Source organism: Ooceraea biroi, chromosome 11 (genome assembly GCF_003672135.1).
Source record: "Ooceraea biroi isolate clonal line C1 chromosome 11, Obir_v5.4, whole genome shotgun sequence".
NCBI classification, from domain to species: Eukaryota; Metazoa; Arthropoda; class Insecta; order Hymenoptera; family Formicidae; genus Ooceraea; species Ooceraea biroi.
Window position 1 is genome coordinate 4,951,586 of NC_039516.1, and position 25,630 is coordinate 4,977,215.

Genomic DNA, 25,630 nt, shown 5'->3' on the forward strand with positions numbered 1-25,630 from the left:
GCTCGCGGTTTGTTCGTTTGCGTATCAATAAAAGAGTGAAAACGAGACTTGGGAAAGCGAATCGAAGGTATGAAAGGTGCACGTCTGTGTTTGTGCAGATTTACTGAAAAGCATTGCGCGTACGCAATTGCGTCTATCTCCCGATTCCTATTCCTACGTTTCTCTTTTTCTTTCTTGTCTTTCTTTTTTCATGTTCCCCTCTGTTCCTCTCGTTCTCTTTAATATATGTGCACATGGGATTGCACATGCGCGCGAAAATTTACATCGAAGTGCTTAAAAAAACCGTGCGTTCCGGTATGGCCTGCGGTCACTGGATATTGAATAAATATTTTTTTCTGGTAAAGCAAAGAAAGCATGATGATGTATATGGCTCGTCTGCAATTCTATTTTCGTCGATTGTACTGGAATTTTAATCAAACTTGCAATTAGATGACAATAAATGTTTCGGGTGGAAAGTGTAAAGAAAGAAAATATTATTATGCAGAAAATGAAGTCGAATCGTTCAGTATGTTCAATTTGTTATGTTAGGTCTTCGATTTTGCAAAATATTGATTTCTCGTTCCTGCAAGAGATATTCTTCGTGACGAACGACTGCCTCCAGCTTCCAACTGCAGAATCTTAATGGTCCGATTTTATGGAAATCACTGTAAGCTTCTGCCAGCTGTTTCCATTACGTTTCCGTTATGTTCTGCAAAGCCGTCGCGCCTTCAACTCGTTCTCTTATAATGCGCACGTTCGCTATAAAAACTTCGTAAAAGAATTTAATCGAAAGAGAAATATAATCCGAGGCGAGCGAAGACTCGCTTGATATATCCGCAGCGTACGTGTGTGCGAGATAAAAACTATATTAAACCCAGCGATAATTCGGCTTGTCGGGAACGAGCTTTCCCTTCTCGTCAAAGATATGAAAGATATTGCTTTCCTCGAGCGCGCGTATTCGTAAAAAAGGGAAACGTTCACGCGGATTAGAAATCAATTGCGCTCGTGCGCCTTTAGAGCGAACCGTTCGATCTCGATGCTCATCGCGACTCAACGAGCACCTCCTACAAAGAAGCGTTGCTCTTTAAAAGTTTACTGCAAACTGCGCGATACTGTTGGCAGTGAGGTGAGAGAGAAGAGAAAATCGTCGGTGCACGATGCCGGGAGGGACGTTGAAATCGGAGAGATGGCGAATCTCTGCCCCTCAGCCCTCTCGAATAATAAATATGCATGTCGCTGAAAAGCATTAGCGGGAAGTAACTCTCTGCTTTTGCAGAAATGCAAAAACGTGCGCGACGTAACTGCGGTGCGTCTAAACTAGAAAAGTATTGTTACTCCTTGTGTGCTTTTATGCTCGTCAAAAGTAATCCGCTTGAACTTCGAAAAATAAGTTGGAGAAGGATTACTGTTTTCTTATCCTCATACGAAAAGATATATACATGTGTCATTTCATAATTTAATTTCAAATTACTAATTCATATTGGCTTTCATTGATAATTTAATGTTTTTGTGACAATTGGTAATTAGGTAAAAGAAAGAATCAAATCGTAATCGCAATTTATTTATCTCTTACTTATAAACGGCTCGTGAAAAGCATGGCAATAGCGCTAGAAGATATATGAATTAAATTATTGAATCATTTATAAAAAATATTTAAGAAAAAATGTTATCATTCTGAAATCTTACGCGAAGCAAGGTAGATTTAAATATGGCAGCATCACGTAGTTTCACGAAAGTATATCGCATTGTTAACGCTGTCGAACAATACGGACAATCCACCGAGTGTGTATTGTGAGATAAAATGAAAGAATCGAGCAAAACATGAAACGAGAGGAAAAGAAAAGAAAGAGAGAAAATACAAGAAATCTGTTGAACAGAATAAACGAGAGGAAAGTCTGTTTAAGCGGAAGATCATCGGATTGTGCAAAGGCATATAACGATCATTATCGAATGTGAAACTCGTGTTGTAATTTGGCGTGTTAATTTACCACATCATTAGCGAGATAAATGCAGGGGAGTTGAAAACAAAGTGAAATAACAAAGAATTTTATTACATATTACAAATAACATTTTTATAAGATACATAAAAGTTTATATAATCTCACAATATTGGTTTAAACTTTTTCCATTAAACAATATTTATCTTGTTGAAAATTTTACGTAAATCGAAATATTCTTATGAACAAATAGATAAAAATTATGAGATTATTTGAATATATTTCACTATAATTAACACAATGTATAAATTAAATGTATAAATATCTAGAAAATCTACAGAAATTTTTAATTTGATAATTATTTAGTTTATACAATATTATATTATAGAGTTTATTCTCAATATTTTCTTATCTTTAAATATTATCTTTAGAATTTTGTACATAATAATACTTGTGCGCTTTCTTTTCATAGTGAGATTATATATGTGTTACCGATATCACAAAATTGCAATTTCCGTAATTTACATATAAATTTTGGGACTTGTTCTGTGTTGTCCAGTTTGGGAAAAACGAAAATTCCATACACAAATATTGCTGTCAGCAACTGCAGGCAGGCGTAACAATCTTGTTTCACTAGCCGGCACGGCCATGAAACAGCCTGTTAGAATGTTGTATTTGATAGATCAAGATATCGTTGATGCATCAGTATTGTTGCCGTAGCATCACTCAGTTTAAAAAACGAGTAAAAAATAAATAATGTTTCGAAAGAAAACTTTATCATATATGTATAAGTATATAATAATTTTATATTATTAAAATTTTTTTATTTCATAATCGAGTGCAATGCATTTTTCCAAAGTGGTATACTTTTATTTGCGGTAAACTACAAAACAGATTATTGTTACAAACAATTACAAACGAAATACTAACATTTTATATAATAAAAAGTTAATTTATTAAAAGTGAAGTACCAAGTTCATATATATAGGTATATTGTTTGGTGCATTTTGATTCACAAACGTTTCTCGCAGCTTCTTTCAACGAAAGCTTCAGCAAAACCGATTCACGTGACTCGATTTTTTCGTAGCATGCATAATTCATTGCTTTAATGCGCAAACATTTCTCGAATCTGTTTCTTCGCGATTTTGCCAGTGCCTGTACGGGGTAGTTGATCGAGGATCTTAACGCCAGCGCGAAGTCTACAATGATCCGGCAGATTCTTTTCCACTAAATTGATAAGTTCCTGCTCCGTTACCTGTATATTGAAACATTGGTTGATAAATATATGTGATATCTGTGATACAGCTTGAATTTCATACTTGAATTTCAAACAATACGTTTGCCGTTCTATTAGCATTCATTCATAATCTGGAACAGTTACCGTTTTATCCGGCATGAGAGATACGACAGCCATTGGATGTTGTTCATCGATTTCATGATGCACTCCTATAACTGCCGCTCTAGCTACCGCGGGATGAGTTGTTAAAACAGCCTCGATTTCAGCAGGCGAGACATTGATACTCCGAAAGAGAATAAATTCAGATATCCTATCAACAAGGAAGACCTCTCCATCATCGTCGTAATATCCCAGATCGCCAGTGTGCAACCAACCTGAAGCAATTTGTATTCAGATCGATCATCTATCTCTCCATCGTAATGTAATTCCTCATAGGCATCTAAGTAATATTGCAAAGTGATCAAGTGTTTCTGAGACACATACCGTCGGAGTCGAAAGCTCGTTTAGTTGCTTCAGGGTTTTTGTGGTATCCTATCATTTTGCAGGGCCCGTTGAAATGTATTTCTCCAATTTGATTAGCTCCCAAGACTTTTCCCGTGTCTACATCCACTACTTTTAATTGAGTGCAAGATGTTATAAAACCTACAGATCCTGGTTTGCTGTGTTCGGTTTGGCAACAGCTAGTACCTCCGAAATCGGTCGATCCTAAAATAATAACAGTTAAGTAATAATTAAATAATAATAATTGTGATGCTATATTAAAAAAGTGAATAATATATGTGTATGCGTGTGAGAGATATTTTAAATTATTATTTGAAATATTGCTTTCTTGTCATGAAGTTTTCTTTAAATTTTCAAAAGAAAATTTTCTTAAGTTCTTTAGAAAAATGCGAAATGATATATCTAATATTATTAGATTAAATTGTAACTTACCATAGGAACATACAAGAAGAACATGTGGTAATTTCTTAGCTAATATCTCTTGATAATGTTTCCTTAAATGAGCACCGCTACATAAAATTTTTTTCAAGCTTGTTAATGGGTATTTCTCTAATATATCAGTCTTAGCCAGTTGGATCATCATGCACGGATCAGTAGCGAACCACGTTACCTGAAATTCGTTGTTAAAATAAAATATAATTCGTAGAATTACATTCTTTTATGTTACTGGCATCGCTAACGTTAATTGGCTTTAAAAAATTGACTTTAATGTTCTTCTTACTCGATATTTTTCAATAAATTGGCATTGCTGTATGGTGAAATCATCAAGGACGCAATCTGGTGTAACAACTCTGGTAGCACATGCTGTGAGAGCGTTGAATGCTAGCATGACACCATAGTGCCAACGCAATGTAGGTGTCCATACGCAAATGTTATTTTTCATGTCCTTGCTTGACTGAGAAAACATGGCGTTGTGTAGAGAAGTATGCGAAATCTTAGTTGCTTTCGGCATGCCCGTAGTACCAGAAGAGAGAACAATTAGAGCAACTTCATCCGGATTGTTGATTGGGGTACATTTAAATTCAGCAATTTGGCACGTATCATGAGTGTTCAAAACGTCCTCAAAGGACTCGTATCCATTTAGTTTATCGATGGTTACCACTTTTATATCCATATTTAACTGTTTTGCTGCTTCCGTTAGACTTTCGGCCGATAACGAAATCGTGAAGATTATTGTCGGTGATGTTAGTGAAAGAAAGTATTTTGCCGTATCTGAATAAATATCAATGAGTTACTAAATATATAATTGGAAATTATAGAGGAGAATCCCCTATTATGAGATATGCTCCTAATATGAGATAATGGGGTTTCTGCTAAACTAGTGAGCACTATCTGTTAGTTCCACCATGATCTTATTACTCTTGGTGTAAAATGTATTTAGTGAAAAATTCATTGTTCGTTATTGCGTTTAGCCTTTGCAAGAAAAGGTTTGTGAAATTGTGAACATGTCAAAGGAACTTGAGGTACGTCTTTAAACCTTGTTTATTATATAATAAAGAAATGGTTGGCAATAAATTCAGTATGCAATGATAGAGTAGAATCGTAGTAACAGGAAAATACGCGATTTGTTGAATTGCTTAATTGTAGAGGTTAGATTTCATGATCGCGGAACCGCTAGGCGTGTGGCTCGTATAATGAGATATTCAGGGTACTCTTAATATGAGATAATTATTGCTCGAATATGAAGATTATGTAGTGTAATAAAAAGAAAAAAAATACTACATTAAGGTTAAAGAAAAGTTAATACGAATTTATATTACGAAGTTTTGTATTTAATTTTTATAGAATCTGACTATAGAGGTTAGAGAAACGAGGAAGCGTCGACAGTGGAATCGTGAAGATTTGGCGAAGGCTGTGGCAGCAGTATTTTTATAAAACTATTTAATAAAGTTTTTTAATTGCAATATTGATGTATTTTGCACTTTTAACACCGATTTCTCGAGGTATCTTATATGAGGAGCACACTTTCTCGATCCTGCGTAAAGCTCTTTTTTCACATTTTTTTAATTTTCAGAAAAAATAATATTTAAATTAGATTTTTCATTTCACCAACCTAAAGCTTATTAAATTCTCTTCAAAATAACGTATTACATTTTTAAATTCTGCCTATAGATTTCCTTACATTCGGCAAAATCGATATGGTATCTCATAATCGGGGACTTTTCTTTATGTATAATAAAATATTTTATATTAGATATTAAATATTAATATTCTATATGACACATCAAAGTAAAAAATATTTCACGTATCATAGCTTTTTCTGATAATTCAAATTTTCGCATAATTCAAATAAATAAATACAATTACATACTTGGGGACAGCTCATGATCCCATGTATTAGATATAGCGCCTATGTACATAGTGCCCAACATAATTACAATTGCATCGAGATTATTATCGGTGCAAAGACCGACTATATCACCCGGTTTTACACCTTGTTTCTTTAGCCACAAAGCGCATTTAATACTACGTTCCACCATGTCAGCGTAAGTGTATTTTTTACCTGTGAACGCATCTATCTATAAAATAGAAAATTATATTTTGTAACATTTTATTTTATCCACCTGTTAATTATATGACAAGTTTCACATATATAAAAGATAACAGAAACTATCAAAATATTATTTCTTTTTCGAATTATTAGTTAAAATACCTGGCCAATGCATTCTGGATTGCTTTTTAAGATATTGAGTAATATTTCAGATACGTTAACAGGGTCTCTTTTTACTGGTAATTCTTCTCCTATTAAGATATTGTTTTCGATTCGAAATTTAGGAAACTGGTTTTTCAAATCAGATCCATCCTTTGGCTTAATACAACATGAACTTGGCATCTAATACAAAATTATATGTTCCATGATAAATATAATTAGACTTATATATTTTTCTTTTTGCAAAGAGAGAATATGTTTTATAGGCAACTGAAAATTTTTAACATTTTTGTACCTTGTTATCAGCCGTTGTCTGTTTGTCGCACATTTTGATAAATATTTTTGGAAATTCGGAATCACGGAAACACTCGATTCGAAAGATCAGGCAGAACTGGTACAATTCCAGCTATTTAGTACGCATTTATCGTTCCCCCACTCAGAAGTACCGAAAAGTGTTTAATATTGACTATCTTAGCAACATTGACTATCTTGGTTATCAACATCGCTTTTAAGTCTTTGCAGGTATTACATTTAAGAAAGAAAAAGAGGTGTGACGCGTAAAATTGGTTATTAGGATCGCGGAATCAGTAATCACTGCGGAAGAGGGGATACCATATCTTGTAAGATATTATCGAAAGAAGAAGTTGAACAAGAGAGAAAAAAGAGGAAATATATTAATCTATGAGAGAAAGTATTTCTTGGAAAATTTAGTAATGCATTTCAGCTTGCTTAAAGTGTAACGTCATATGAACATCATAACGTTACGTGAATATTACTGAACCATATTACTGATTTATGATTATATCTTTATTATCTCTTTTCATATTTGTAGGGAATGGTCGATGTATAGAAAATTTACTGTAACAATAGTCTTTAAAAGTTTTGACGTGACATTCTGCGAGACAAATATTTTGTATTCAATATCCTGTTAACGAGTGATAAGAAATCGACTCTTGTACTGATAAGTCTTCAAAATAAGATATTGGAAAACACTTTTGAAGTCAAAAGTAAAGTCAAAAGTGTTTGAACGATCTCTTAAGAGAGAGTGAGGGAGGGAGGGAGGGAGGGAGGGAGGGAGGGAGGAAGGAAGGGAAGGAGGGAGGGAGGAAGGGAGAGAGAGAATCGTAAATCACGACGAGAGTAACCGTAAATAGACGATGCGTGAGTCTTACATTGTTTGTAAATCTTTTTAAAATTTGTTTAAAGCACTTTGAAAAATTTTTTGAAATTCTTTAAAATGAAGGCTTGATAGGAAATATTGCGATGAGAGAAATTTCAGTACGAATTTTTTAAAGAAATAGAAAAAGCATTACAGAATTGAAATCGTATTCAAGCAAAGAAAAAGATACAATTAACAGCTTTTCTGATCAACAATTTTATTGTAATTTTTTATTAAACATTATATATTTTCATTAATTGCATTTAAATATTGTTTTGATGGGAATTGGTCATAATACACGAATTGCTCATGGATTGATTTTTCGAGACTTATGCAATTTGTAATTTGTATTATTTTATATATTTCGTACTCTCAATTCTTCTAATAAACGTCATATAAGATAAATTACTAGTTTAAACATTTCCAAAACATTTTTCAGAAAGAACATGATTCACACAATTTGATGCTTTCTTAGCATGTATAATTCATCGCTTTAATGGGCAAACATTTCTAGCAACTTCTTTTTCGCGATTTTGCCAGTAGCCGTACGGGGTAGTTCATCGAGAATCTTAGCGCCAGCGCGAAGTCTGCAATAGTCCGGCATATTTTGCTCCACCAAGGTAACAAGCTCTTCCTCTGTTACCTGCACGAAACACTCAATTAGTGAATATATCTGCGACGCGACAATATAAATCTCACATGTAAGGATTGTTCTATCCGCATTTACTGTGATAGAGAACATTGACTCTTACCGTTTTACCCGGCACTAGAGAGACGACAGCCATTGCATGTTGATCGTCAATTTCGTGAGGGATCCCTATCACCGCCACATGAAGCACTGCCGGATGTGTCGCTAAAACATACTCGATTTCTGCAGGCGAGATGTTGATGCTTCTGAAAGCAAGAAACTCGGATATCCTGTCGATGAGGAACACTTCCCCGTCTTTGTCATAATATCCCAAATCGCCGGTGCACAACCAACCTGAACGATTTTGTGTTTCTGTTATTTATTATTTTTCAATATCAAATTGTCATTGTTTTCGTAATTCGCACGTTTAAAGTTTAAGATTACGGAATAACTCAAATTTTATTTGAAATCGTGTTTGTTTGAATACCATCACTGTCGAAGGCCCTCTTGGTCGCTTCAAGATTCTTATAGTATCCGTTCATTACGCACGGCAGTTTTACACGTAGTTCTCCAGTTTTATTGGTTCCCAAAGTTTTTCCAGTTTTTATATCCACTATTTTTATTCGAACATTAGGCGTCACGAAACCGATAGATCCCAATTTGCAACCTTTGACTTGCACACAGATGTCACCTGCTGAATCGGTACTTCCTGAAAGTATTAATATATTAATAATGATAACGATTATAATATGATGCAATATAGATGATAAATTCGTGATTAAGAATAATTAAGAATAATATGTATTTTAGAATATTGCTTATCTTTGTTAAATTATAAGAAATCTGTTCATAAAGATTTTGCAATTCAACATAATTGCAATCGACGTACCATAACCATTTAGAATGAGAACATGTGGCAAGTAATGGCTTACTGCCTTTTGAATTTCCTTTCTGAGGAGAGAACCGGTAACACTAATTTCTTTCAAAGTCAATAATCGATATTTGTCCAGTAAATTCATTTTGAGAGATTTGATTAACATGCACGGATCGGCAGCGAGCCATGTTACCTGGAAGTTAAAACAGATTAGTCATGGAGATTAGAAATTTTCTGTTTCCGAAGTTATAGTTATTAAATGTTTTTTTTAAATTTATTTAACAAACTATTTTTTACTTACATTATACTTTTCGATATATTCGAAATATACTTCGTCGTTGCAATCTGGTGCTACAATTCTTGTCGAGCGTGCCAGTATGGTTTCGAATGCCAACTGAACGCCATAATGCCAACGCAAGGTGGGTGCCCATATACATATATGGCCTTCCATTTCGGTGATTTTCTCGGGAGACAAGCAATGGTATAAAGAAAAATGCGAGATCTCAGTAGCCTTCGGCATACCTGTAGTACCCGAAGTGGGAACGATAAGAGCAACATCATCCGGCTTACTGATTGTAGCACATTTAAATTCGGCGATCTCATGAGTATCGTGACCCTTTAAGATGTCGTCAAAAAACTCGTATCCGTTTAGCTTGTCGAGAACCACTATTTTCATATTTATTCCTAGCTCCTTTGCTGCTTCCGTCAGACTCGTAGCCACTGACGAGTTCGCGAAGATTATCGTTGGTGATATTACCGAGAGGAAGTATCGTGCTGTTACTAAATAGAAATGCAATTTTTAACTTTGATTTTCATCTCACTCGTATATTTCTAATAAAGAAGTAGGTCAAATGGAGAAATATAAATTTTAATAGTTCTATATATAGTAAGATTTTAGTCGTAAAAAGAAATAGTTATAACGAAAAATATGTACTTAGGGAGAGTTTATCGTCCCACGTATTCGATATAGCGCCTATGTACATAGTACCCAACATAATTAAGACCGCATCCATAGTGTTGTCGCTGCAAAGGCCGATTATATCACCTGGCTTTACACCTTGTTTCTTTAACCAAAGAGCACACTTAATACTACGCTCGCTCATGTCAGCGTAAGTGTACTTTTTACCCGTGACACCATCCACCTGCAAAGTTGTGTTTCTTTATAATAGATTTTATTTTAATGATTATTATGCAGAACTTTTTATGTATTTCAAAGTATAAACAATAAGCAAAGATATGACTATTTTGTAACAGCGAAGTTAAAAAAGTATCGGTTAAAATACCTCGCCGATGCAATCTGGGTTACTCTTCATAGTCTTGAGTAACACTTCGGACACATTGATAGGTTCTCTGCTTATCGGTAACTCTTGTCCTATTAAAATGTTGTCTTTGATTCGGAAGTTACGGACAACTTCTTGATAGATATTTGGCATTTTTACCTAAAGTTGATTTTAAATTTAATTTTACTTCTGAAATAATAATTGCTAGAGAAACTTAGAACTAATTTTCTCAAAGTTAAATACCAGAAAATAATTCGCAAAAAATGCAAGATGAAAGATTTATATACAATATATATAAAATATAATATATAATATATTATTTATACATATAAGATAAAACGTATGTTTCATGCATTTTTATTATAAGTATTCTTATACCTTGCTGTGATCAGTTGTAGCACGCTCGCACATTTTTATAAATTTTGTAATAATTTTCCGTTGTACGTGGATCAATATGAAATACGAAACTACGTGAGTAACCGATATGGAAGATAAATTGCAACTGTCACCTCACCTGTTCAAACTTCTATTATCTTTTGTACCGTTAAGTGCAGAGATTAATATATGCAATCATGCAACTGTCGATGGTAATCGTCAAGAAAAGATTGTCCTAGTAAGAGTATTACAATATTTAGATAATAAATTCTTAAATCATGAAAATAAGAATATTAATGTAAAACTAATGTAAAACGAAATTAATGTTCTTGTAATCAAGATTATTAATAAAAATAAACTATAACATAAGTGATAGGTATTAGAATATTAGAAATATCAAGGCAAGATATAATACAAGTACTTTTTGCCAGTCATTATTTCCTGTCATTTGTTCGAACAGATTATGAATTTCATAATCATTTTCCTCTCGCCTTTTGTAACAAACTAACTCATATTGATAGTTGATCGAATCGAATTGAATCAGCTGATAGCTGATAGCTGGTAACTAAATGAGAACTATCACATTAGATCAAACGATATATCCGCATTACGTAAATGATAAATAAAGAAATGTGATACGATATCGGATTGGAATCTGTTTGTCAAAATTTTATCTAACATCGTCGGAAGTAATCAAAGTTTGAATAAATGAGATATGCGGAGAAAAATAAGTTCTCCCCGAGTCATATGCGATAAAATTTTGGTAACGTGAATACTTGTATGCTATCTTTATTTTTATCATGTTAATGTTTTTTATCGTTGTTAAATATGATTTATTTGAATGTTAACATAAATGTTCTTTTTTATATCGAATATTCTATTCAAATATTCTACTCTCTATCGAACTATATAGCTGAAACAATATATTTTTTTATTATATCTAATTGCCGGGAATTACGTGGTACAGAGTTTATTTATCTTTTGTATAAATGTGGATTATAAATTGCTTTTTATTGTAATGGAGTTTCATACATATACAATTTACAATTATGTTGTACATAATTTCTCTTTCAGAAATTCAATTGGAATAACTTTTCGCTAATAGTTTTAATCGCTTCTTATCGATTTTCCCAGTACTTACACGCGGAAATTCATCCATAAATTTAATTCCGCCTATAAGTTTGCAATACCATGGTAAATTCTTTTTCACTAGATTATGCAACTCTTCTTCTGTTACCTAAAAATGCAAATTAGATCTAAATTTTTTTAATCCTCTCAATTTTTTTATTGAGCTATATAGTCATTTATATTTTATAATTTTTAATAAAATAGTATTATTTTTTATTAAGCAGAATTAATAAAACACTAAGTTAATTATTCCTCCATACAAGATTTAAGTATACATAAAATATTGCATATGATATCGTACATTTTTCCCGGGTACTTTTTGAATGAAAGCCATCGGGTGCTCTTCATCCGTTTCGTGTGGTATCGGAACTACCGCAGACTTGAGGACTGAGGGATGACGCTCGAGTACACCCTCTATTTCCGCCGTTGACAATTTGATGCTACCGTAGTTAATGAAATCCGAAATCCTGCTGACGAAATAAATCTCGCCTACTTCATCATAATACACTATGTCTTTTGTATGCAACCATCCTGCATTTATGTAAAAATAGAAAAAATAGAATTAACTTTGTTTCTGTAGCACATATACTTTTTCTAACATATTGGATTATGTTTGTTCAGCTTTTAAAGAATTCGTTATACAATACAGTCTTTTTGTAAAATTACTGCTCAAGTTTTACATATAAATTTTACCGGAAAATCTAAGAGGTGTTTTATACACAATACGTGGGAGGGATATTTCCTGTGTAATATGACAGATTTTATTATTGAAATAACTAACCATCTGAATCGATTGCTTCCTTAGTTTGTTCCTCATTTTTGTGATAACCATTCATTAAGAATTTTGATTTTATGCAGAGTTCACCCTTCTTATTGGCCCCTAATGTTTCGCCAGTCTTTGCATCTACTACCTTTATTCGTACACCCTTGGTTACAAAGCCACAGGAACCCGGCTTGCTATTTTTCGCTTGACTCACGCATAAACCCCCAGCATCTGTTAGTCCTAAAAAGATATTTTAAAGTAAGTAAAAATTTCAGGAGAAATAATTATATCTCTTTATGCAACATGCAATGTTCTACTATCTTAATAATATTTCTTTTGACAGGCAGAATTAAATATTTTTGTTGTATAAAATCATCTGTCTAACATTCATAGTGCTTCATCGAAGATTTATTATTTTGACGTGACATTTTCCAAACTACTGAATGATGGATCTTGGTGTTTTTTTTAATCTGATTTATCTTACCGTAACATTGTAATACTTGAGTGTGTGGCATAGCCTTTGCGACTGCCTCTTGTAATTCCTTTGTAAAAGGCGCACCACTGACGACGAGCTTCTTCAGGGACGGCAGAGGGTATTCTTGTAAAATATTGTACTTAAGGAAACGCAATGGAATGCATGTGTCACATGCAAACCATGTTACCTAAAAATAGTTAGAACTTATTATTAGAAAATTACAACCATAAAAGCGTTCTTTTTTTATCAATTAAATTATGAATAGGAACATCTCGTTTATTTCTTATATTATATTAAAATATAATTCACAAAATTCACTTTATGCTTTTGGATGATCTTGCATATCTCAACTTCACTGATGTTGTCTGGCATAATAATCTTTTTCGAGTCTGAAATAATAACTTCGATGACCAAAGTTAGTCCGTAATGCCATCGTATCGTGGGCATCCATAATGATACTTCGTCAATCAGATGTACTTCCTCAATTGGGGTAATGCTATTATAGAGGGATGCGTAGGATAACTCGGTTCCTTTCGGCATGCCTGTTGTACCGGAAGAGCAACATATCAATGCTAAATCACGAGCATCATCAATTTTGGTGCAACGAAACTCGTCGATTTCTGAGGAGGTAATATTCGCCTGGAGAATGTCTGTTAGGGATACGAATCCTGGCCGGTTGCCAACAATCGCAACTTTCACTGCGAGATTCTCTTCCTTGGCAACTTCTACCAGATTCTCGGCAGATGAAGCGTTCACGAAAACTATCTTCGGAGACGTCAGTGATAAGCAGTACCGTGCGGATACTGAAAATATGTTATACTTGTCTATTATTCATCGGAAATTTGTTAAAAGTCCTTGGCAATTGGTTTTACTAGAGTTATAATATTTTTCGCACAATCTTGACATAACTAGATCTTCATTCAATTCAATCAATTCAATTCATTCAATCTTCAGTTAATCGATAATTAAAGCGTATATGTATGCATTTATATAAAAATACGTTTAAGATACGCTTTGACTGTTAGATATAATAAAATAACGTACTTTTTGATACATCGTGGTCCCATGGACAGATTACTGCGGCAACGTACAGACTTGCGAGTACCGGTACGTATGTGTCCAGGTGATTGTCAGTCCATATGCCAACCTTGTCACCTTTTTGGATGCCGTGCTTTCTTAACCACAAGGCACACTTGATACTTTGTTCTCTCATTTCTGCATATGTGCTCGTATTTCCCGAGGCAAAGTCTACCTAATCATTTCACAAACTTTTTAAAAGTTGAATTAATTTAGATATGACATATATTTACAATTTACAATTTATATTTGATAATGATAATAATCGGTTTATGTCTTATATGTCTTATATGCTAAAAAATAATCAATCAATGTGCAAATAATACTGTTATATTAAGAACTTACTGTTAATATTAAGAAACGTTAATAGAGATAGAGTAGAGTAGAAGAAACGTTAATAAAGATACTATGAAAGTTGCTTTCTTAGTTTTGTTTTCGGTATCATTTCTAAATTTATAATATTTTTTTAGTTTTGCCAAGCTCAGGATTAATAGAAGCTTTGAGAATTACAGACGTAAAGCCTAATCAATCATATAAGATTTTCATGTGACATTACCTGTCCAATGAAATTCGGCTTACTTTTCAATCTATTGAGTACTAGTTCTCCAACACTTGTGCATTCCAGATCAACTTCCTCCACGCCAATCAATATGTTATTCTCGATTCTGAACGACGGTGCATACTGGGGAAAAACGCGAATATACAATAATTCAGAACAAGAACGTTGCTTCGTGAAATCAATAATATGTTCTTACTCGTTCACAGGTCTTTTCTCTGCTTGTCGCCATATCTCTAGAAGTTCCCGGAGAGCTTTAGTCACGTCGCCGATCGCACAATATTAATACTAATGTGTATCAACTTTCACGTCAAGCTTTTATCAGTATTCCACCACCATATAATTCGAATTGTTACTCAATTGTAGCGTGTATAAGTAAAGTCTTATTTATATACTGGTAATTGATGACAAAATCACAATAATTGGGAAGATCTTAAATCTTTCAGCAAAAAATTCGGTAATTGATCGGTCTCTCTTTGAAATTTAGTAGTTTATTCCTTAATTTGATGTAGTAAAACATTTTTAATAAAGCTATTAATGTCTTGTCTTGAAGAAGCTGGAATTAATGTCAAAGATTTTTAAAAGACAATATACAAGGTTACTGATTTAGTTTATCAATTGATAAGTCTATCGATTTTATCACAGAAAATTCACAAGAGTACAGATAAGATGGGAAAGAGAAAAAAAGAAAGAGAAAAAGGAAGAAAAATTAAAACTAAAAGATAGACACAAAACTGATAATTTTGACAACAAAACTTGTTAAAATTTTGTGTGTGTGTGTGTGTGTGTGTGTGTACACACACCCACACACATACACATATGTATAACATAATACATATAAAAGATAAAGTGTCAGTTGCAAGACATTTACTGAAAATTCATATTAAATGAAATTATCTGCATTGATGTTAATTATTTTTCATAAATATTTAATTCTGTAATGATGAAAATTCGTGTCTGAGTTTGCTAAAAATACCATGTTGAATTAAACAATAATTCTCGTCCAACGGTATTAAAAATTTATAATGTTGCGAGAGAGTTCCCGTTCGACGGTTCGCAAAATGCATTTGTAGCGGGCGATAAAAATACGCTTACTGAGACGAGGCTGCATTTGGGTGCTGTTGTATGCATCGCGTCGATTCGACGCCACGGTAATTTATTGCAGCCGCGCGCAACGGTGAAATTTTTCCGCTGCATTCGCGGACTGCTAGTGTTCGCCCTGACACGTTGACAAATGTCGTTTCGGGTGCTTCGCAACGACGAACCGCTTGATGTCCATTCTCCACTGACATCTTGCTTGAAGCGCGTAAAATTTGAACTCGAAATCTGTGCGTATTTTTGCAATGTTGGATAATTATGATATTAGACCCTCCTATTTACGATACGATTAAAGCATACGATATCAAATATCGTAGATGGATTCATTTTTAGTTATCTAAAGTACAGTTCAGGCCGTGGAAAATACCATTGATATCACCGTGTATACTTACATCCTTATCAAAACGCAATCATAACGTCTTAAATCTCTTCAACATCTGTTTGTAGATCTACTTGTTCACATATCTGTTTTTTTATCAAGAAAACAAGTTTCATCATTTTCCGTATTTATTCTGTTATTCACTGTGTATATCATGAATTATTTCACAATGCGTAGTATCGATTCCAGAGCAACAACGATAACACAAGATTGTATTAACTGCAAGTATGGATAGCGTTCTCAAGGGTATTTGGTATTATTGTAGCTATTAATCAAACAACTATTTATTTCTGTTATTATTATTATGGTCATTATTATCATTCATGATAAGTTTTCTTTCCTAAAAAATATCGGAAATTTTCAGAAATGAACTTATGTAGTTTTAATGAAATATACAGAACTAATTAATTTTTTGACATTTCATTTATTTGAGAGACGGGATAATTCTCCGCAGAATATGCACTTTTCCTTCATTATTTCGCATATCGTGTTCATGTTTATCGTTCGTGCTGCTACTTTCTCTATTATCAGAAGAGAATTGCGCGACAGATATGCCGGTGAATTTCCAGTGAGATTATAAGAAGTGGTTTCGCGAGAGAAGCCACCTTTCGGATGGACGTGACCCCTTCTCGACGGCAACGCCGTGAAATTTCATATTTCTCACGCTCGTAACCGCATACGCGCACCTTCCTCTTGGTTTTCCGATATTTCGCAGTCTTATCCTTGTTTTGCAGTTGTCATCATGTTCTTTTCACCTTTGTCCGAGCAATTTTTCCGGCAAGAAGAAAGCGGATAATTTTAATTAGACCGTATCTGCTGCTGAATACATCTGATATATTATAATAATTGTGCGATTGAAACAATCTCGTTAGATCTATTCAAAATATCGTAAAATTAATTAATGTTATTGAAACAGGATAAAAATCTTTCGCAATTTCATCACAATAGTATTGTCATTTAGAATATAAATTATGTAACAGTACGAATGTAAGTGTTAATTAATAAATGAACAAAATAATTATTACATGTTATTAAATGTAGTGTCACAAGAAAATCAATAATAATTATTTATAGAATTCTCGAATTCGTTAGTCTCTTACGAGCTGTTTTAGTTTTCCATATCAATTTTTCCGTATGATAGTGTTGGTGGTTCGTGACAATGTTTCAGACGAATTTAGCGTTTTAGCGAAGTCTGCAAAAGTTCTTCCGATTTCTCTGCGTCGGCTCCATCAATTCTTCGGCCGTCACCTGCAAAAGATAAATTTATCTTAAAGAAGACCGACCAAATGTATGGCGCGATTTCTTCGCGTGAGGAGAACACCGTCCTTCTGTAACCAAGAATTCCGCATATACAGGGTGAGGCACCTAAAACAGGCCACCCGAATATCTCGGCTATTATTGGTGATAGAAAAAAATGTGTCAGACCAAACTTGCATGGTTTCGAGGGACACATAATTTGTTCTAAATAATTTTTTATTAGGTGGACGCGTAAAGGTCATATGAAGGTCAACTTCGTTTTTTTTAATGGTATGATATGTTGTTTTACGTACCATCTAGTAGAGCGTTTGAAGATGCGCACATTGATCTACCGGTCAAAATCATTCAAGGTCACTGAAGGCTAAAATTTCTAAGTGCTAGAACTTTTTCATTTCTGAGTTTACGGTATTTTCAATAGCAGAGAACTCTAGGCAATATAAAAAATAATGATATCATCAACTCAGGACTAACCGGATAAAGAAAAAATTTCTAAGGGCTAGAATTTTTTCATTTCTGAATTTACGGTATTTTCAATAGCAGAGAACTCTAGGCAATATAAAAAATAATGATAACAACAACTCAGAACTTCGCGGAAAAAGAAAAAATTTCTAAGGGCTAGAACTTTTTCATTTCTGAGTTTACGGTATTTTTAATAGCAGAGAACTCTAGGCAATATAAAGTAAATTATTTTCCCTTGCAGTTGGCCTTCAGTGACCTTGAATGATTTTGACCCGTAGATCACTGTACGCATCTTCAAACGCTCTACTAGGGGTGCGTTCCGTTTCACGCATATGCGCGCATTTATCTGTAATGAATGTTACGTATAATATATATAATGCGCGCATATGCGTGAAACGGAACGCACCCTAGATGGTACGTAAAAAAACATCATACCATTTAAAAAAACGAAGTTGGCCTTCATATGAGCTCTACGCGTCCACCTAATAAAAAACTATTTAGAACAAATTATGTGTCCCTCGAAACCATGCAAGTTTGGTCTGACACATTTTTTTCTATCACCAATAACAGCCGAGATATTCAGGTGGCCTGTTTTAGGTGCCTCACCTTGTATACATATATAGCCGTTTCATTTCAGATCACAGGCGACACGAAAGTTATTTTATGATTATTTTAGTCCCGTGCAATAACTTAATTAAATCCGATTTACTTAATCCGGCCGGTCGGTAGTGTGCTGAACCACTTCGGTTTTAAAACTGGACGATTGCGCGAGGGAACAAACTTATCGCGCTTTTTTCCGACTCTCGCGCTCTTTACTTGCGAACACTTAGTTGAGTTTTACTCTTGTCAATAGAATGGAGAGAGCGTGGCCTGGCTAACCACTATAGAATAAATAGTAAAACTTTTCTGCAGTTTTGCATGCGATACGAAGACTATTATGAAAGTATAACCGCGGCGATTCCTTGCGTTCTTCGTACGCACTTTTCTCTCGGATATCTTTCTCGGGATAGAAGTTAAACGCTCTGCCGTATGCATGCGGTTATTGAATTTTATTTTATTAAAATAAAAATATGAATAAAATGCTTCTTTTACTTAGATATAACAATTCTGATCGTGATTAAATCTCTGCGATGTTAGGATTGTAAAAGATATATTTAATTGTTACTTTATTTTATCCTGTTATACCTATATTCTATTTCGAGAGTTTAATAATCTTATACAACACTGAATGATGTGAAAATAATTTTATTCTAATGCGAAAAGAGATTATTTATTGTTACGTTTGACTTGATTACTAAAACTTTAGTTAATTCGTGGCAAAAGTATTTCAGATAATTGAAGTTCACTTACATTTCATTTATTTCAACGATGCACATTACAATGAGCATTCTGGCTTAATTATGCAATACGTAAATGGACGATGGAGAACTTTAACACACATTATCAGACATTCATATGCCCGTATATACGTCGGCAAATATAATTCATCAACCTCGGATAGTCTCTTGCACGTTGTGTTGCCTAAGTACTTGTTAATGCGCAGTTATATGTTACATTACGTTGTCAAGTCGCATTCTCGTCAAAAGAGACTTTTATCTTTTATTTCTGTCTTCCTACATCGGAAGCAATCGGGACGAACGTATTTCATGGTATTGCACGGAGATCTCTTGCGTTTATTGAGTTTCTCTTTTTGATGCATGTACCAAGCTGCACCGTAATACTCAGACGTACGTAATAGGAACGACATAGCATGAATGTCCTGCAACGGGAAAATCCGCTCCCAACAATGACAAGCGAAATAGACGAGCAAAACGTTCTGAGGATTCTTCGAGTTTCGTTCTAACGTTTTGATGACGGTTTCTTCAAACTACATCGCGACGATATTTTTGCGACATTTTCCGCACGATTTATGATGCTCATTTGTGTTTGCACAGTAATCAGCTATGAGAATTAAACGTTAGAATCTATCTTTTAAATTATTTTGGAAGTATCTTTATCTATTTGTCGAGATAGTGTTTTGTATGCACGCATCAGCGATACATATCTTCAGGAAATATTGAAAACTGATGTTTATATCTGTTTATTCAAGATCTTATCTCTTTATTAACTATTTTATCATAAATATATAGCGATGCGTATCCTAATGTATCGTAACGTTATCGTAATATCGTATTTCATGGATAATCTAACAAATACGCATGAACCATGAATGCGATAAAATGATCTTCTGCTCTATAAATACGATAAGGGCTAATTCTCTCTACATCATATTGGTTATATCAAATAAATTTATCAAAAATGTAAAACAGAAACGATTATTTATGTGTACATGGAGAATTGTGTTAAAAATGATGAAAAAGTATTAAATAATTAAGATATAGGAAACTTAAAATATTAATGCAAATATAATCACGGTAATTATTATAATATCTCTTCAATTTGTCGCATAGATCTTAGCAATCTGCTTGAGTTCCTTCTTAGCGATCTTCCCTGTAGCCGTGCGAGGAAGTCTTTGCATGAATTTAACTCCCGCATGCAACCTGCAGTACCATGGCATGTTCTGCTCCACCAAGTCGCTTAGGTTGAGTTCCGTCGCCTGAAATTTACGTGAGAAATTGTAATATAACGTATGTAAAGCAAGATGGTTAAACTTAGAGGTTGCAATAAATTAAAGCTGTGCATGCAAAAGAGGTGCACGCTAATTCTCTCTTTAATAAAAGTAAATACACACGAATTTACGTAGACTTTTCTTCTCTGTGGAGAGAAATTAACCAACATGGATTATTTTGGATATTATACAATATAGTAGAGAATTCTATAAAGATGACGAAAACTGTTTTTTAAAAAGGACATTCGATAAATGTAGTATTTTAGATATTTTAACACGAGAGAAAAACAAACCTAAAGTGTAAATCTAAAGAAATTACGCGCATAATATATAAATCTAGAATATCTGGCAAATACTTAGATTTGCGAATGATACGTATATTTAATACGTATTAAAGTTACCTCTTTGCCAGGTACTTTTGCGACAAAAGCCATGATGTGTTCCTCGTCGATTTCGTGTGGTACCGCTACTACGGCGACTTCGAGGACCGCGGGATGTTGCTGAATTAAAGCTTCGATTTCCGCGGGCGATATTTTAATGGCTCTGTAGTTAATGAATTCCGACATTCTGTCCACAAGGAAAATTTCACCATCGTCGTCATAGTAGCCGAGGTCGCCAGTATGTAACCATCCTAAACTTGGTATAAATTTTACATACAATTTTGTCAGTTTAATTGTCAGTTTAATAAATAGCGTAAAGATTATTAATATTTATGTGATATTTTCCTAAAGTATATGTATGTTGTTACGATCCGATACTACTATAAGTAAAATAATTATTGTTGTTTTTAATTTAATCTTTACAACGTGTAGTTAGAAAAAATATGCTAGTTCTAGGGCGCTATAGATTTTTGAATTAAAGTTGCAGTGCCTATTCTAAACAATGGCAAGTGTCGAACTATTTCATTCTTACCGTCCGAATCGATAGCGTTCTTCGTGGCTTCGGGGTTGTTGTAGTATCCATTCATCATGTACGACGATTTGGCCCATATTTCTCCGGTTTTGTTGGCCCCCAAGACCTTTCCCGTGTTAGGATCGACCACTTTCAGCCGTCCTGTTTCGCACACAAATCCGCAGCTGCCTGGTTTACTGTATTTCGTCTGACGGGCGCATAATCCACCGTAATCCGTCATTCCTGCAGGCAGTTCACGTAAAAATCGTTGTTATTTTCGCTCGTGTTGCATGTGTCCATCATGTATGTATTTTCAATAAAAGCGCTGTTTGATTTGCATTGGCTTATAGACAGTTAATCATTAATCAGCACTTGAATGGGGTGACAGGACCTATACCTATATCTCGCTAAGTCTCGCGACTCACCGTAACTCAGTATGACATCGGTGTGTGGCAAAAGTTTCACCAGAGCCTGCTGCAACTCCCCCCGGAAATGTGCGCCGCCGAACAAAAGGATTTTCAATGTTGGTAGTCTGTACTTGTTCAATACACCGAACTTTACCAGCCGGATGGGGAAGCAGGAATCGCATCTAAACCAGGATACCTGAATGCAAAACGATGCCGTTAAACTCGAACGCATCCGCGGTATTACCTGCACGAGGCAATAAATCACGCGGTACAACTATCACGGTCGCTTGTAGATGCGCCTCAATTCGAGTTCCGTGTTATCCTTTAGCAAATTCGCCACGCGACATAAATTAACACAAATTAACGCGAGCGCGATATCGCGTGGAATAATATTCCCTCGCGTCGCAAGAATATCTCCAAATAGAAATAATAACCCGGGCGGACCCGCGCGGCTGTGTACGCGAAAAGTGCATAATAAATCAGATGATACCGCCGGATATTAAATTTTTATCTCTGTCGCGTAGGTTCGCAATTAATTTCTACGCCGGCGGACGCGTCGCTGAGGAAAAAATGCTTTACGAGGAATTTTAAATAATTCGTCCATTACTGTTGTAAATGCTCGCTGAAAAGTTGCGCGCACGCGATCGCTGTTATTCACGGGACAAAGCTGACGGGCAATTCATTAGTCGCCCACCTCGTATTTCTCAATGAAGTGGCACAGCATCTCGTCGTTGTCGGAATCCGGAACTATGATCCTTTTCGAGCAGTCTAGAATAGCCTTGATGACGATGAATAGGCCGCAATACCAGCGCATGGAAGGCGTCCACATGGACACGTGGCCCCTGAGATCGTGGATCTTGACGTGATTCATGTAATTGATCATGGATGCGTGACTGATCTCAGTGCCTTTCGGGGAACCGCTAGTGCCTGACGAGCAAACAATCGTGGCGATCTGACCTGGACTGGTCAGCTGTACGCATTCGAATTCGTCGATCTGAACGGTGTCTTGGGATTGCAGAACGCTCTTCAGGGACACGTCTTCGAATCCTGTCAGCTCGCCAAACACTACTAGTCTAGTGTCCAGATTGTCTTCCTTGATGACTTGTGCTAGGCACTCGGCCGATTCGACGTTTACGAACACCACCCTCGGTCTCGTTAGCGACAGGAAATATCGCGCGGTGGCTGAAATCAAGGAAGATACGTGGATATTATTTTTATTAATGATATATTCAACATTTTCCGAACGACATTTTATAACAAAAATAAAAGTAAAAATATACCTTGGTAAAATATACTCCGTTAATGCATGACGTTAATTGATTTGAAAACGAAAAACAAAATGAACGTTTTGCAACGGCGAATTTTCGACACGAAAATCAACTTTCGTTCGCAGGCCTTAGTATTCGATGCGAGAGAAGCAGGAATAAGCAAGAAAAGCGAGAGAAAAGTAACGTACTTGGGGAAAGTTCGTTGTCCCACGGGTTGCTAATGGCACCGATGTAGAGTGCCGCCAACAGTGGCACGTATGACTCCAAGTGATTGTGAGTGCAAATGCCGATTATATCGCCTGGCTGAATACCCTGCTCTCTCAGCCACAGCGCGCATTTCACGCTTTTCTCCGTCATTTCCGCAAAAGTAGTCTTCGTGCCGGCAACCGCCTCCACCTACACACGCATAGGGTCACGATCGAACGAGCGGGGGTTAAGTGGCGAATCATGGTGAAATTTACGTTAAAATCGATTCGATGACGTCCTTATCGGCACCCTTTCGCGAAGTAGACTCTGTCTACTTACCTGCGCGATGAACTCCGGCCTGCTTCGTAGCTTCTCTAACACCAGTGCTCCCACGTTCGTGCATTCCTTGTGAATCGGTATTTCCTTGCCAATCAAAATATCGTCCTGAATTCTGAACGTCAGGCTAGTCTACAAATATCGCAAATACGATATAAATTGATAACTATAAATGAAAAGTTTAAACACTGGATATAATCGTTGAAAATAAAAAATAGCATAAATTTGATTCAATAATTGACGTGCAAGTTTGTGCGTATTTATATTGTAGTACATTTTGAAGTCCTGTTTGCGATACTTGAATTTCGAATAGAAATCTTAAACTTAACATGAATAATCCGGTCTTTTAATAACTTTCAATTCGTTGTAACTAAATACCTCTTCGACGACGTCTTTATTCTTTAAGTTTACCATTGTATAATAATACTTGCAAAGGATGTACTTAAAGAACGAGCCGCACAAAACTTTAACAATGTTTATATAAACTTATAAACTAGTCGTGCTTTTACACTGTCGATCGCACTTTCGTTCGGCCACTGATACTAGTATGACGCATCCATTCAATTATAAATCGTGATAAGATATCAGAGTAAGACACGTCACTTCTATCACAAAGATGGAAGGGATTAGATTTACATAATTGATTTCTATTATTAGAGTATTAGTATATTCTTCTTTCGTAACAAGCAATGATACACCAGATTATCGAGACGACGATCTATAGACATCTACATTAAGAAAGATATCCCCATTTGCGAAAACGTTGCGAAATAATGCGATAACCGCATCGGAAGAAGACAAATATTTAATATGTAAGCTCGGATGTGAAAGTCTCATATTGCAAAACTTATCTTTGTTTTGTTGAGTAATTTCGAACATCTTTGAACAAAACATTAATTTAATGTTGTGTCAGTCTTTTTCAACTCCTTTTATTTAAAAATCCTTAATAGTCTTTTTCATAATATGTATATGTATTTCTTGAGTATTAACAAAAGATATTATTCATGTCTATGCATGATGTGTACATGTACGCATGTTTTTGATTATCACAGAAAGTTCGTGTGTCCAACCGCGTTGAGGGATGTTGGATGACTAATTGGATAGCGTTGGTCGCTGGTTCTACCAAGTTCTAACCAATTTATGAATGCGGCAGTCTGACACGGGAGTGCACTATGCGGCCGCAGACTCAAGGTGGCAGGAATGTTCCTGTTTCTCGTACTTTCCTTCGGAATATCGGCGATTCCGATGTCCTTGTTTCATCCGCTGTTCTATCAATCCTCCTTTATCTATAGATTTGCGGTCACACCGCGAATGTACTAAGCAAGTAGCAGAATGAAACTATTTTGTTCTTACTTTGCTTTTTTGATACTGTCGCCAGATATCATTTATATACAACACATTTAAGAACATTATGTTGTTATATTTATATTATAATATATAATATTTAAAAATTTAGATTTGTTTAGGATATTATGTTATTAATCATGCGATTTCTTTCTCCAATGAATCCAGTTATTCCAATATGCGAGTATTCGAATAAACGATATTCTCAGCAGTCGATTAATTGTCACATAAATGGATTTTTGGCCATTTCTATCTCACAAGTGTAACAAATGAAACAATTTGTGACTACAAATGTGCATTGCGCGCATTTGCGCGATACTGTTTTACAGCAGAGCCGATTCAATGTGAATCAATTCATTTATCGATAGAAGGGACCAGGGTTTTGCATCAATGCGTGACCAGTGTAAAACAATTTGACAAGTTTTGAAAAATTCTATGCTCGTACCGATACAACGCTTCATCGAAGCACGTTCTGGTTTGTGTTCGACCAAATAACTTGAGGTTCCACTTGGCTGATTTTTATCTTCCTCTTATTGCTCTATTTATATTGTAGGAAGTTTCATGCTCCTGAGTAACATATAACGCGCGTTTATGTATGACATTATTATGTCACGATAACGACGCTTTTATTTAACAAGTATTTTTTCCACAAAGATGGAAGATCAAAATTTCGTAATATTCATAATTTTAATTAATATAACGCGAGACTTAATGGTTAATAACAATCTTTTGCAGTTTATTATTACACATTATAAAAAACGCTGATAATTATCAATTT

The 25,630-nt window shown here is 34.9% G+C and overlaps 3 protein-coding genes and 1 long non-coding RNA gene across 4 annotated transcripts; all 4 read right to left on the reverse strand.

Moving 5' to 3' along the window:
* Nucleotides 1–2,764: 2,764 nt before the first annotated feature.
* On the reverse strand, nucleotides 2,765–6,690 carry LOC105275895 (luciferin 4-monooxygenase-like). The gene is made up of 8 exons (XM_011333083.3): nucleotides 6,600–6,690; nucleotides 6,308–6,487; nucleotides 5,966–6,173; nucleotides 4,376–4,866; nucleotides 4,087–4,264; nucleotides 3,637–3,858; nucleotides 3,298–3,527; nucleotides 2,765–3,171 (listed from the first exon to the last, which is right to left on the reverse strand). Exons 1-8 carry the CDS (start codon nucleotides 6,630–6,632, stop codon nucleotides 3,022–3,024), a joined length of 1,692 nt encoding a protein of 563 aa, XP_011331385.1. The 5' UTR covers nucleotides 6,633–6,690; the 3' UTR covers nucleotides 2,765–3,021.
* A 1,039-nt stretch (nucleotides 6,691–7,729) lies between these two features.
* Nucleotides 7,730–10,371, reverse strand: LOC113562934 (4-coumarate--CoA ligase 1-like). Its single transcript, XM_026973739.1, has 7 exons — nucleotides 10,249–10,371; nucleotides 9,900–10,107; nucleotides 9,267–9,745; nucleotides 8,981–9,158; nucleotides 8,579–8,800; nucleotides 8,216–8,445; nucleotides 7,730–8,106 (listed from the first exon to the last, which is right to left on the reverse strand). The coding sequence occupies exons 1-7, from the start codon at nucleotides 10,276–10,278 to the stop codon at nucleotides 7,957–7,959; spliced, it is 1,497 nt and encodes a 498-aa protein (XP_026829540.1). The 5' UTR covers nucleotides 10,279–10,371; the 3' UTR covers nucleotides 7,730–7,956.
* A 1,234-nt stretch (nucleotides 10,372–11,605) lies between these two features.
* On the reverse strand, nucleotides 11,606–24,037 carry LOC105275915. The gene is made up of 15 exons (XM_026973815.1): nucleotides 23,887–24,037; nucleotides 23,512–23,640; nucleotides 23,175–23,382; nucleotides 22,413–22,900; nucleotides 21,737–21,914; nucleotides 21,333–21,554; nucleotides 20,822–21,051; nucleotides 20,252–20,408; nucleotides 14,620–14,813; nucleotides 14,031–14,238; nucleotides 13,305–13,789; nucleotides 12,996–13,173; nucleotides 12,530–12,751; nucleotides 12,050–12,279; nucleotides 11,606–11,857 (listed from the first exon to the last, which is right to left on the reverse strand). The coding sequence occupies exons 1-15, from the start codon at nucleotides 23,920–23,922 to the stop codon at nucleotides 11,699–11,701; spliced, it is 3,324 nt and encodes a 1,107-aa protein (XP_026829616.1). The 5' UTR covers nucleotides 23,923–24,037; the 3' UTR covers nucleotides 11,606–11,698.
* LOC105275894 lies at nucleotides 16,245–18,599 on the reverse strand. Its single transcript, XR_893306.3, has 3 exons — nucleotides 18,419–18,599; nucleotides 17,197–17,344; nucleotides 16,245–16,851 (listed from the first exon to the last, which is right to left on the reverse strand). It is a non-coding gene; the product is annotated as an uncharacterized LOC105275894 (long non-coding RNA).
* Nucleotides 24,038–25,630: the final 1,593 nt, after the last annotated feature.

Bases quoted from the DNA above. Each gene is read 5' to 3' on its own strand.
- LOC105275895 (XM_011333083.3), bottom strand. From the start codon at position 6,632: ATGTGCGACAAACAGACAACGGCTGATAACAAG. The intron at 6,488-6,599 runs GTACAAAAATGT...ATTTTGTATTAG, and splicing joins AGACAACGGCTGATAACAAG to ATGCCAAGTTCATGTTGTAT. The intron at 3,528-3,636 runs GTATGTGTCTCA...AAATTGCTTCAG, and splicing joins ACGAGCTTTCGACTCCGACG to GTTGGTTGCACACTGGCGAT.
- LOC113562934 (XM_026973739.1), bottom strand. From the start codon at position 10,278: ATGAAGAGTAACCCAGATTGCATCGGCGAG. The intron at 9,159-9,266 runs GTAAGTAAAAAA...TTTAACTTCCAG, and splicing joins AATATATCGAAAAGTATAAT to GTAACATGGCTCGCTGCCGA. The intron at 8,801-8,980 runs GTACGTCGATTG...TAATACTTTCAG, and splicing joins TCTCATTCTAAATGGTTATG to GAAGTACCGATTCAGCAGGT.
- LOC105275915 (XM_026973815.1), bottom strand. From the start codon at position 23,922: ATGGTAAACTTAAAGAATAAAGACGTCGTCGAAGAG. The intron at 23,641-23,886 runs GTATTTAGTTAC...CGATATTTGTAG, and splicing joins ATAAAGACGTCGTCGAAGAG to ACTAGCCTGACGTTCAGAAT. The intron at 22,901-23,174 runs GTACGTTACTTT...CCTTGATTTCAG, and splicing joins GGACAACGAACTTTCCCCAA to CCACCGCGCGATATTTCCTG.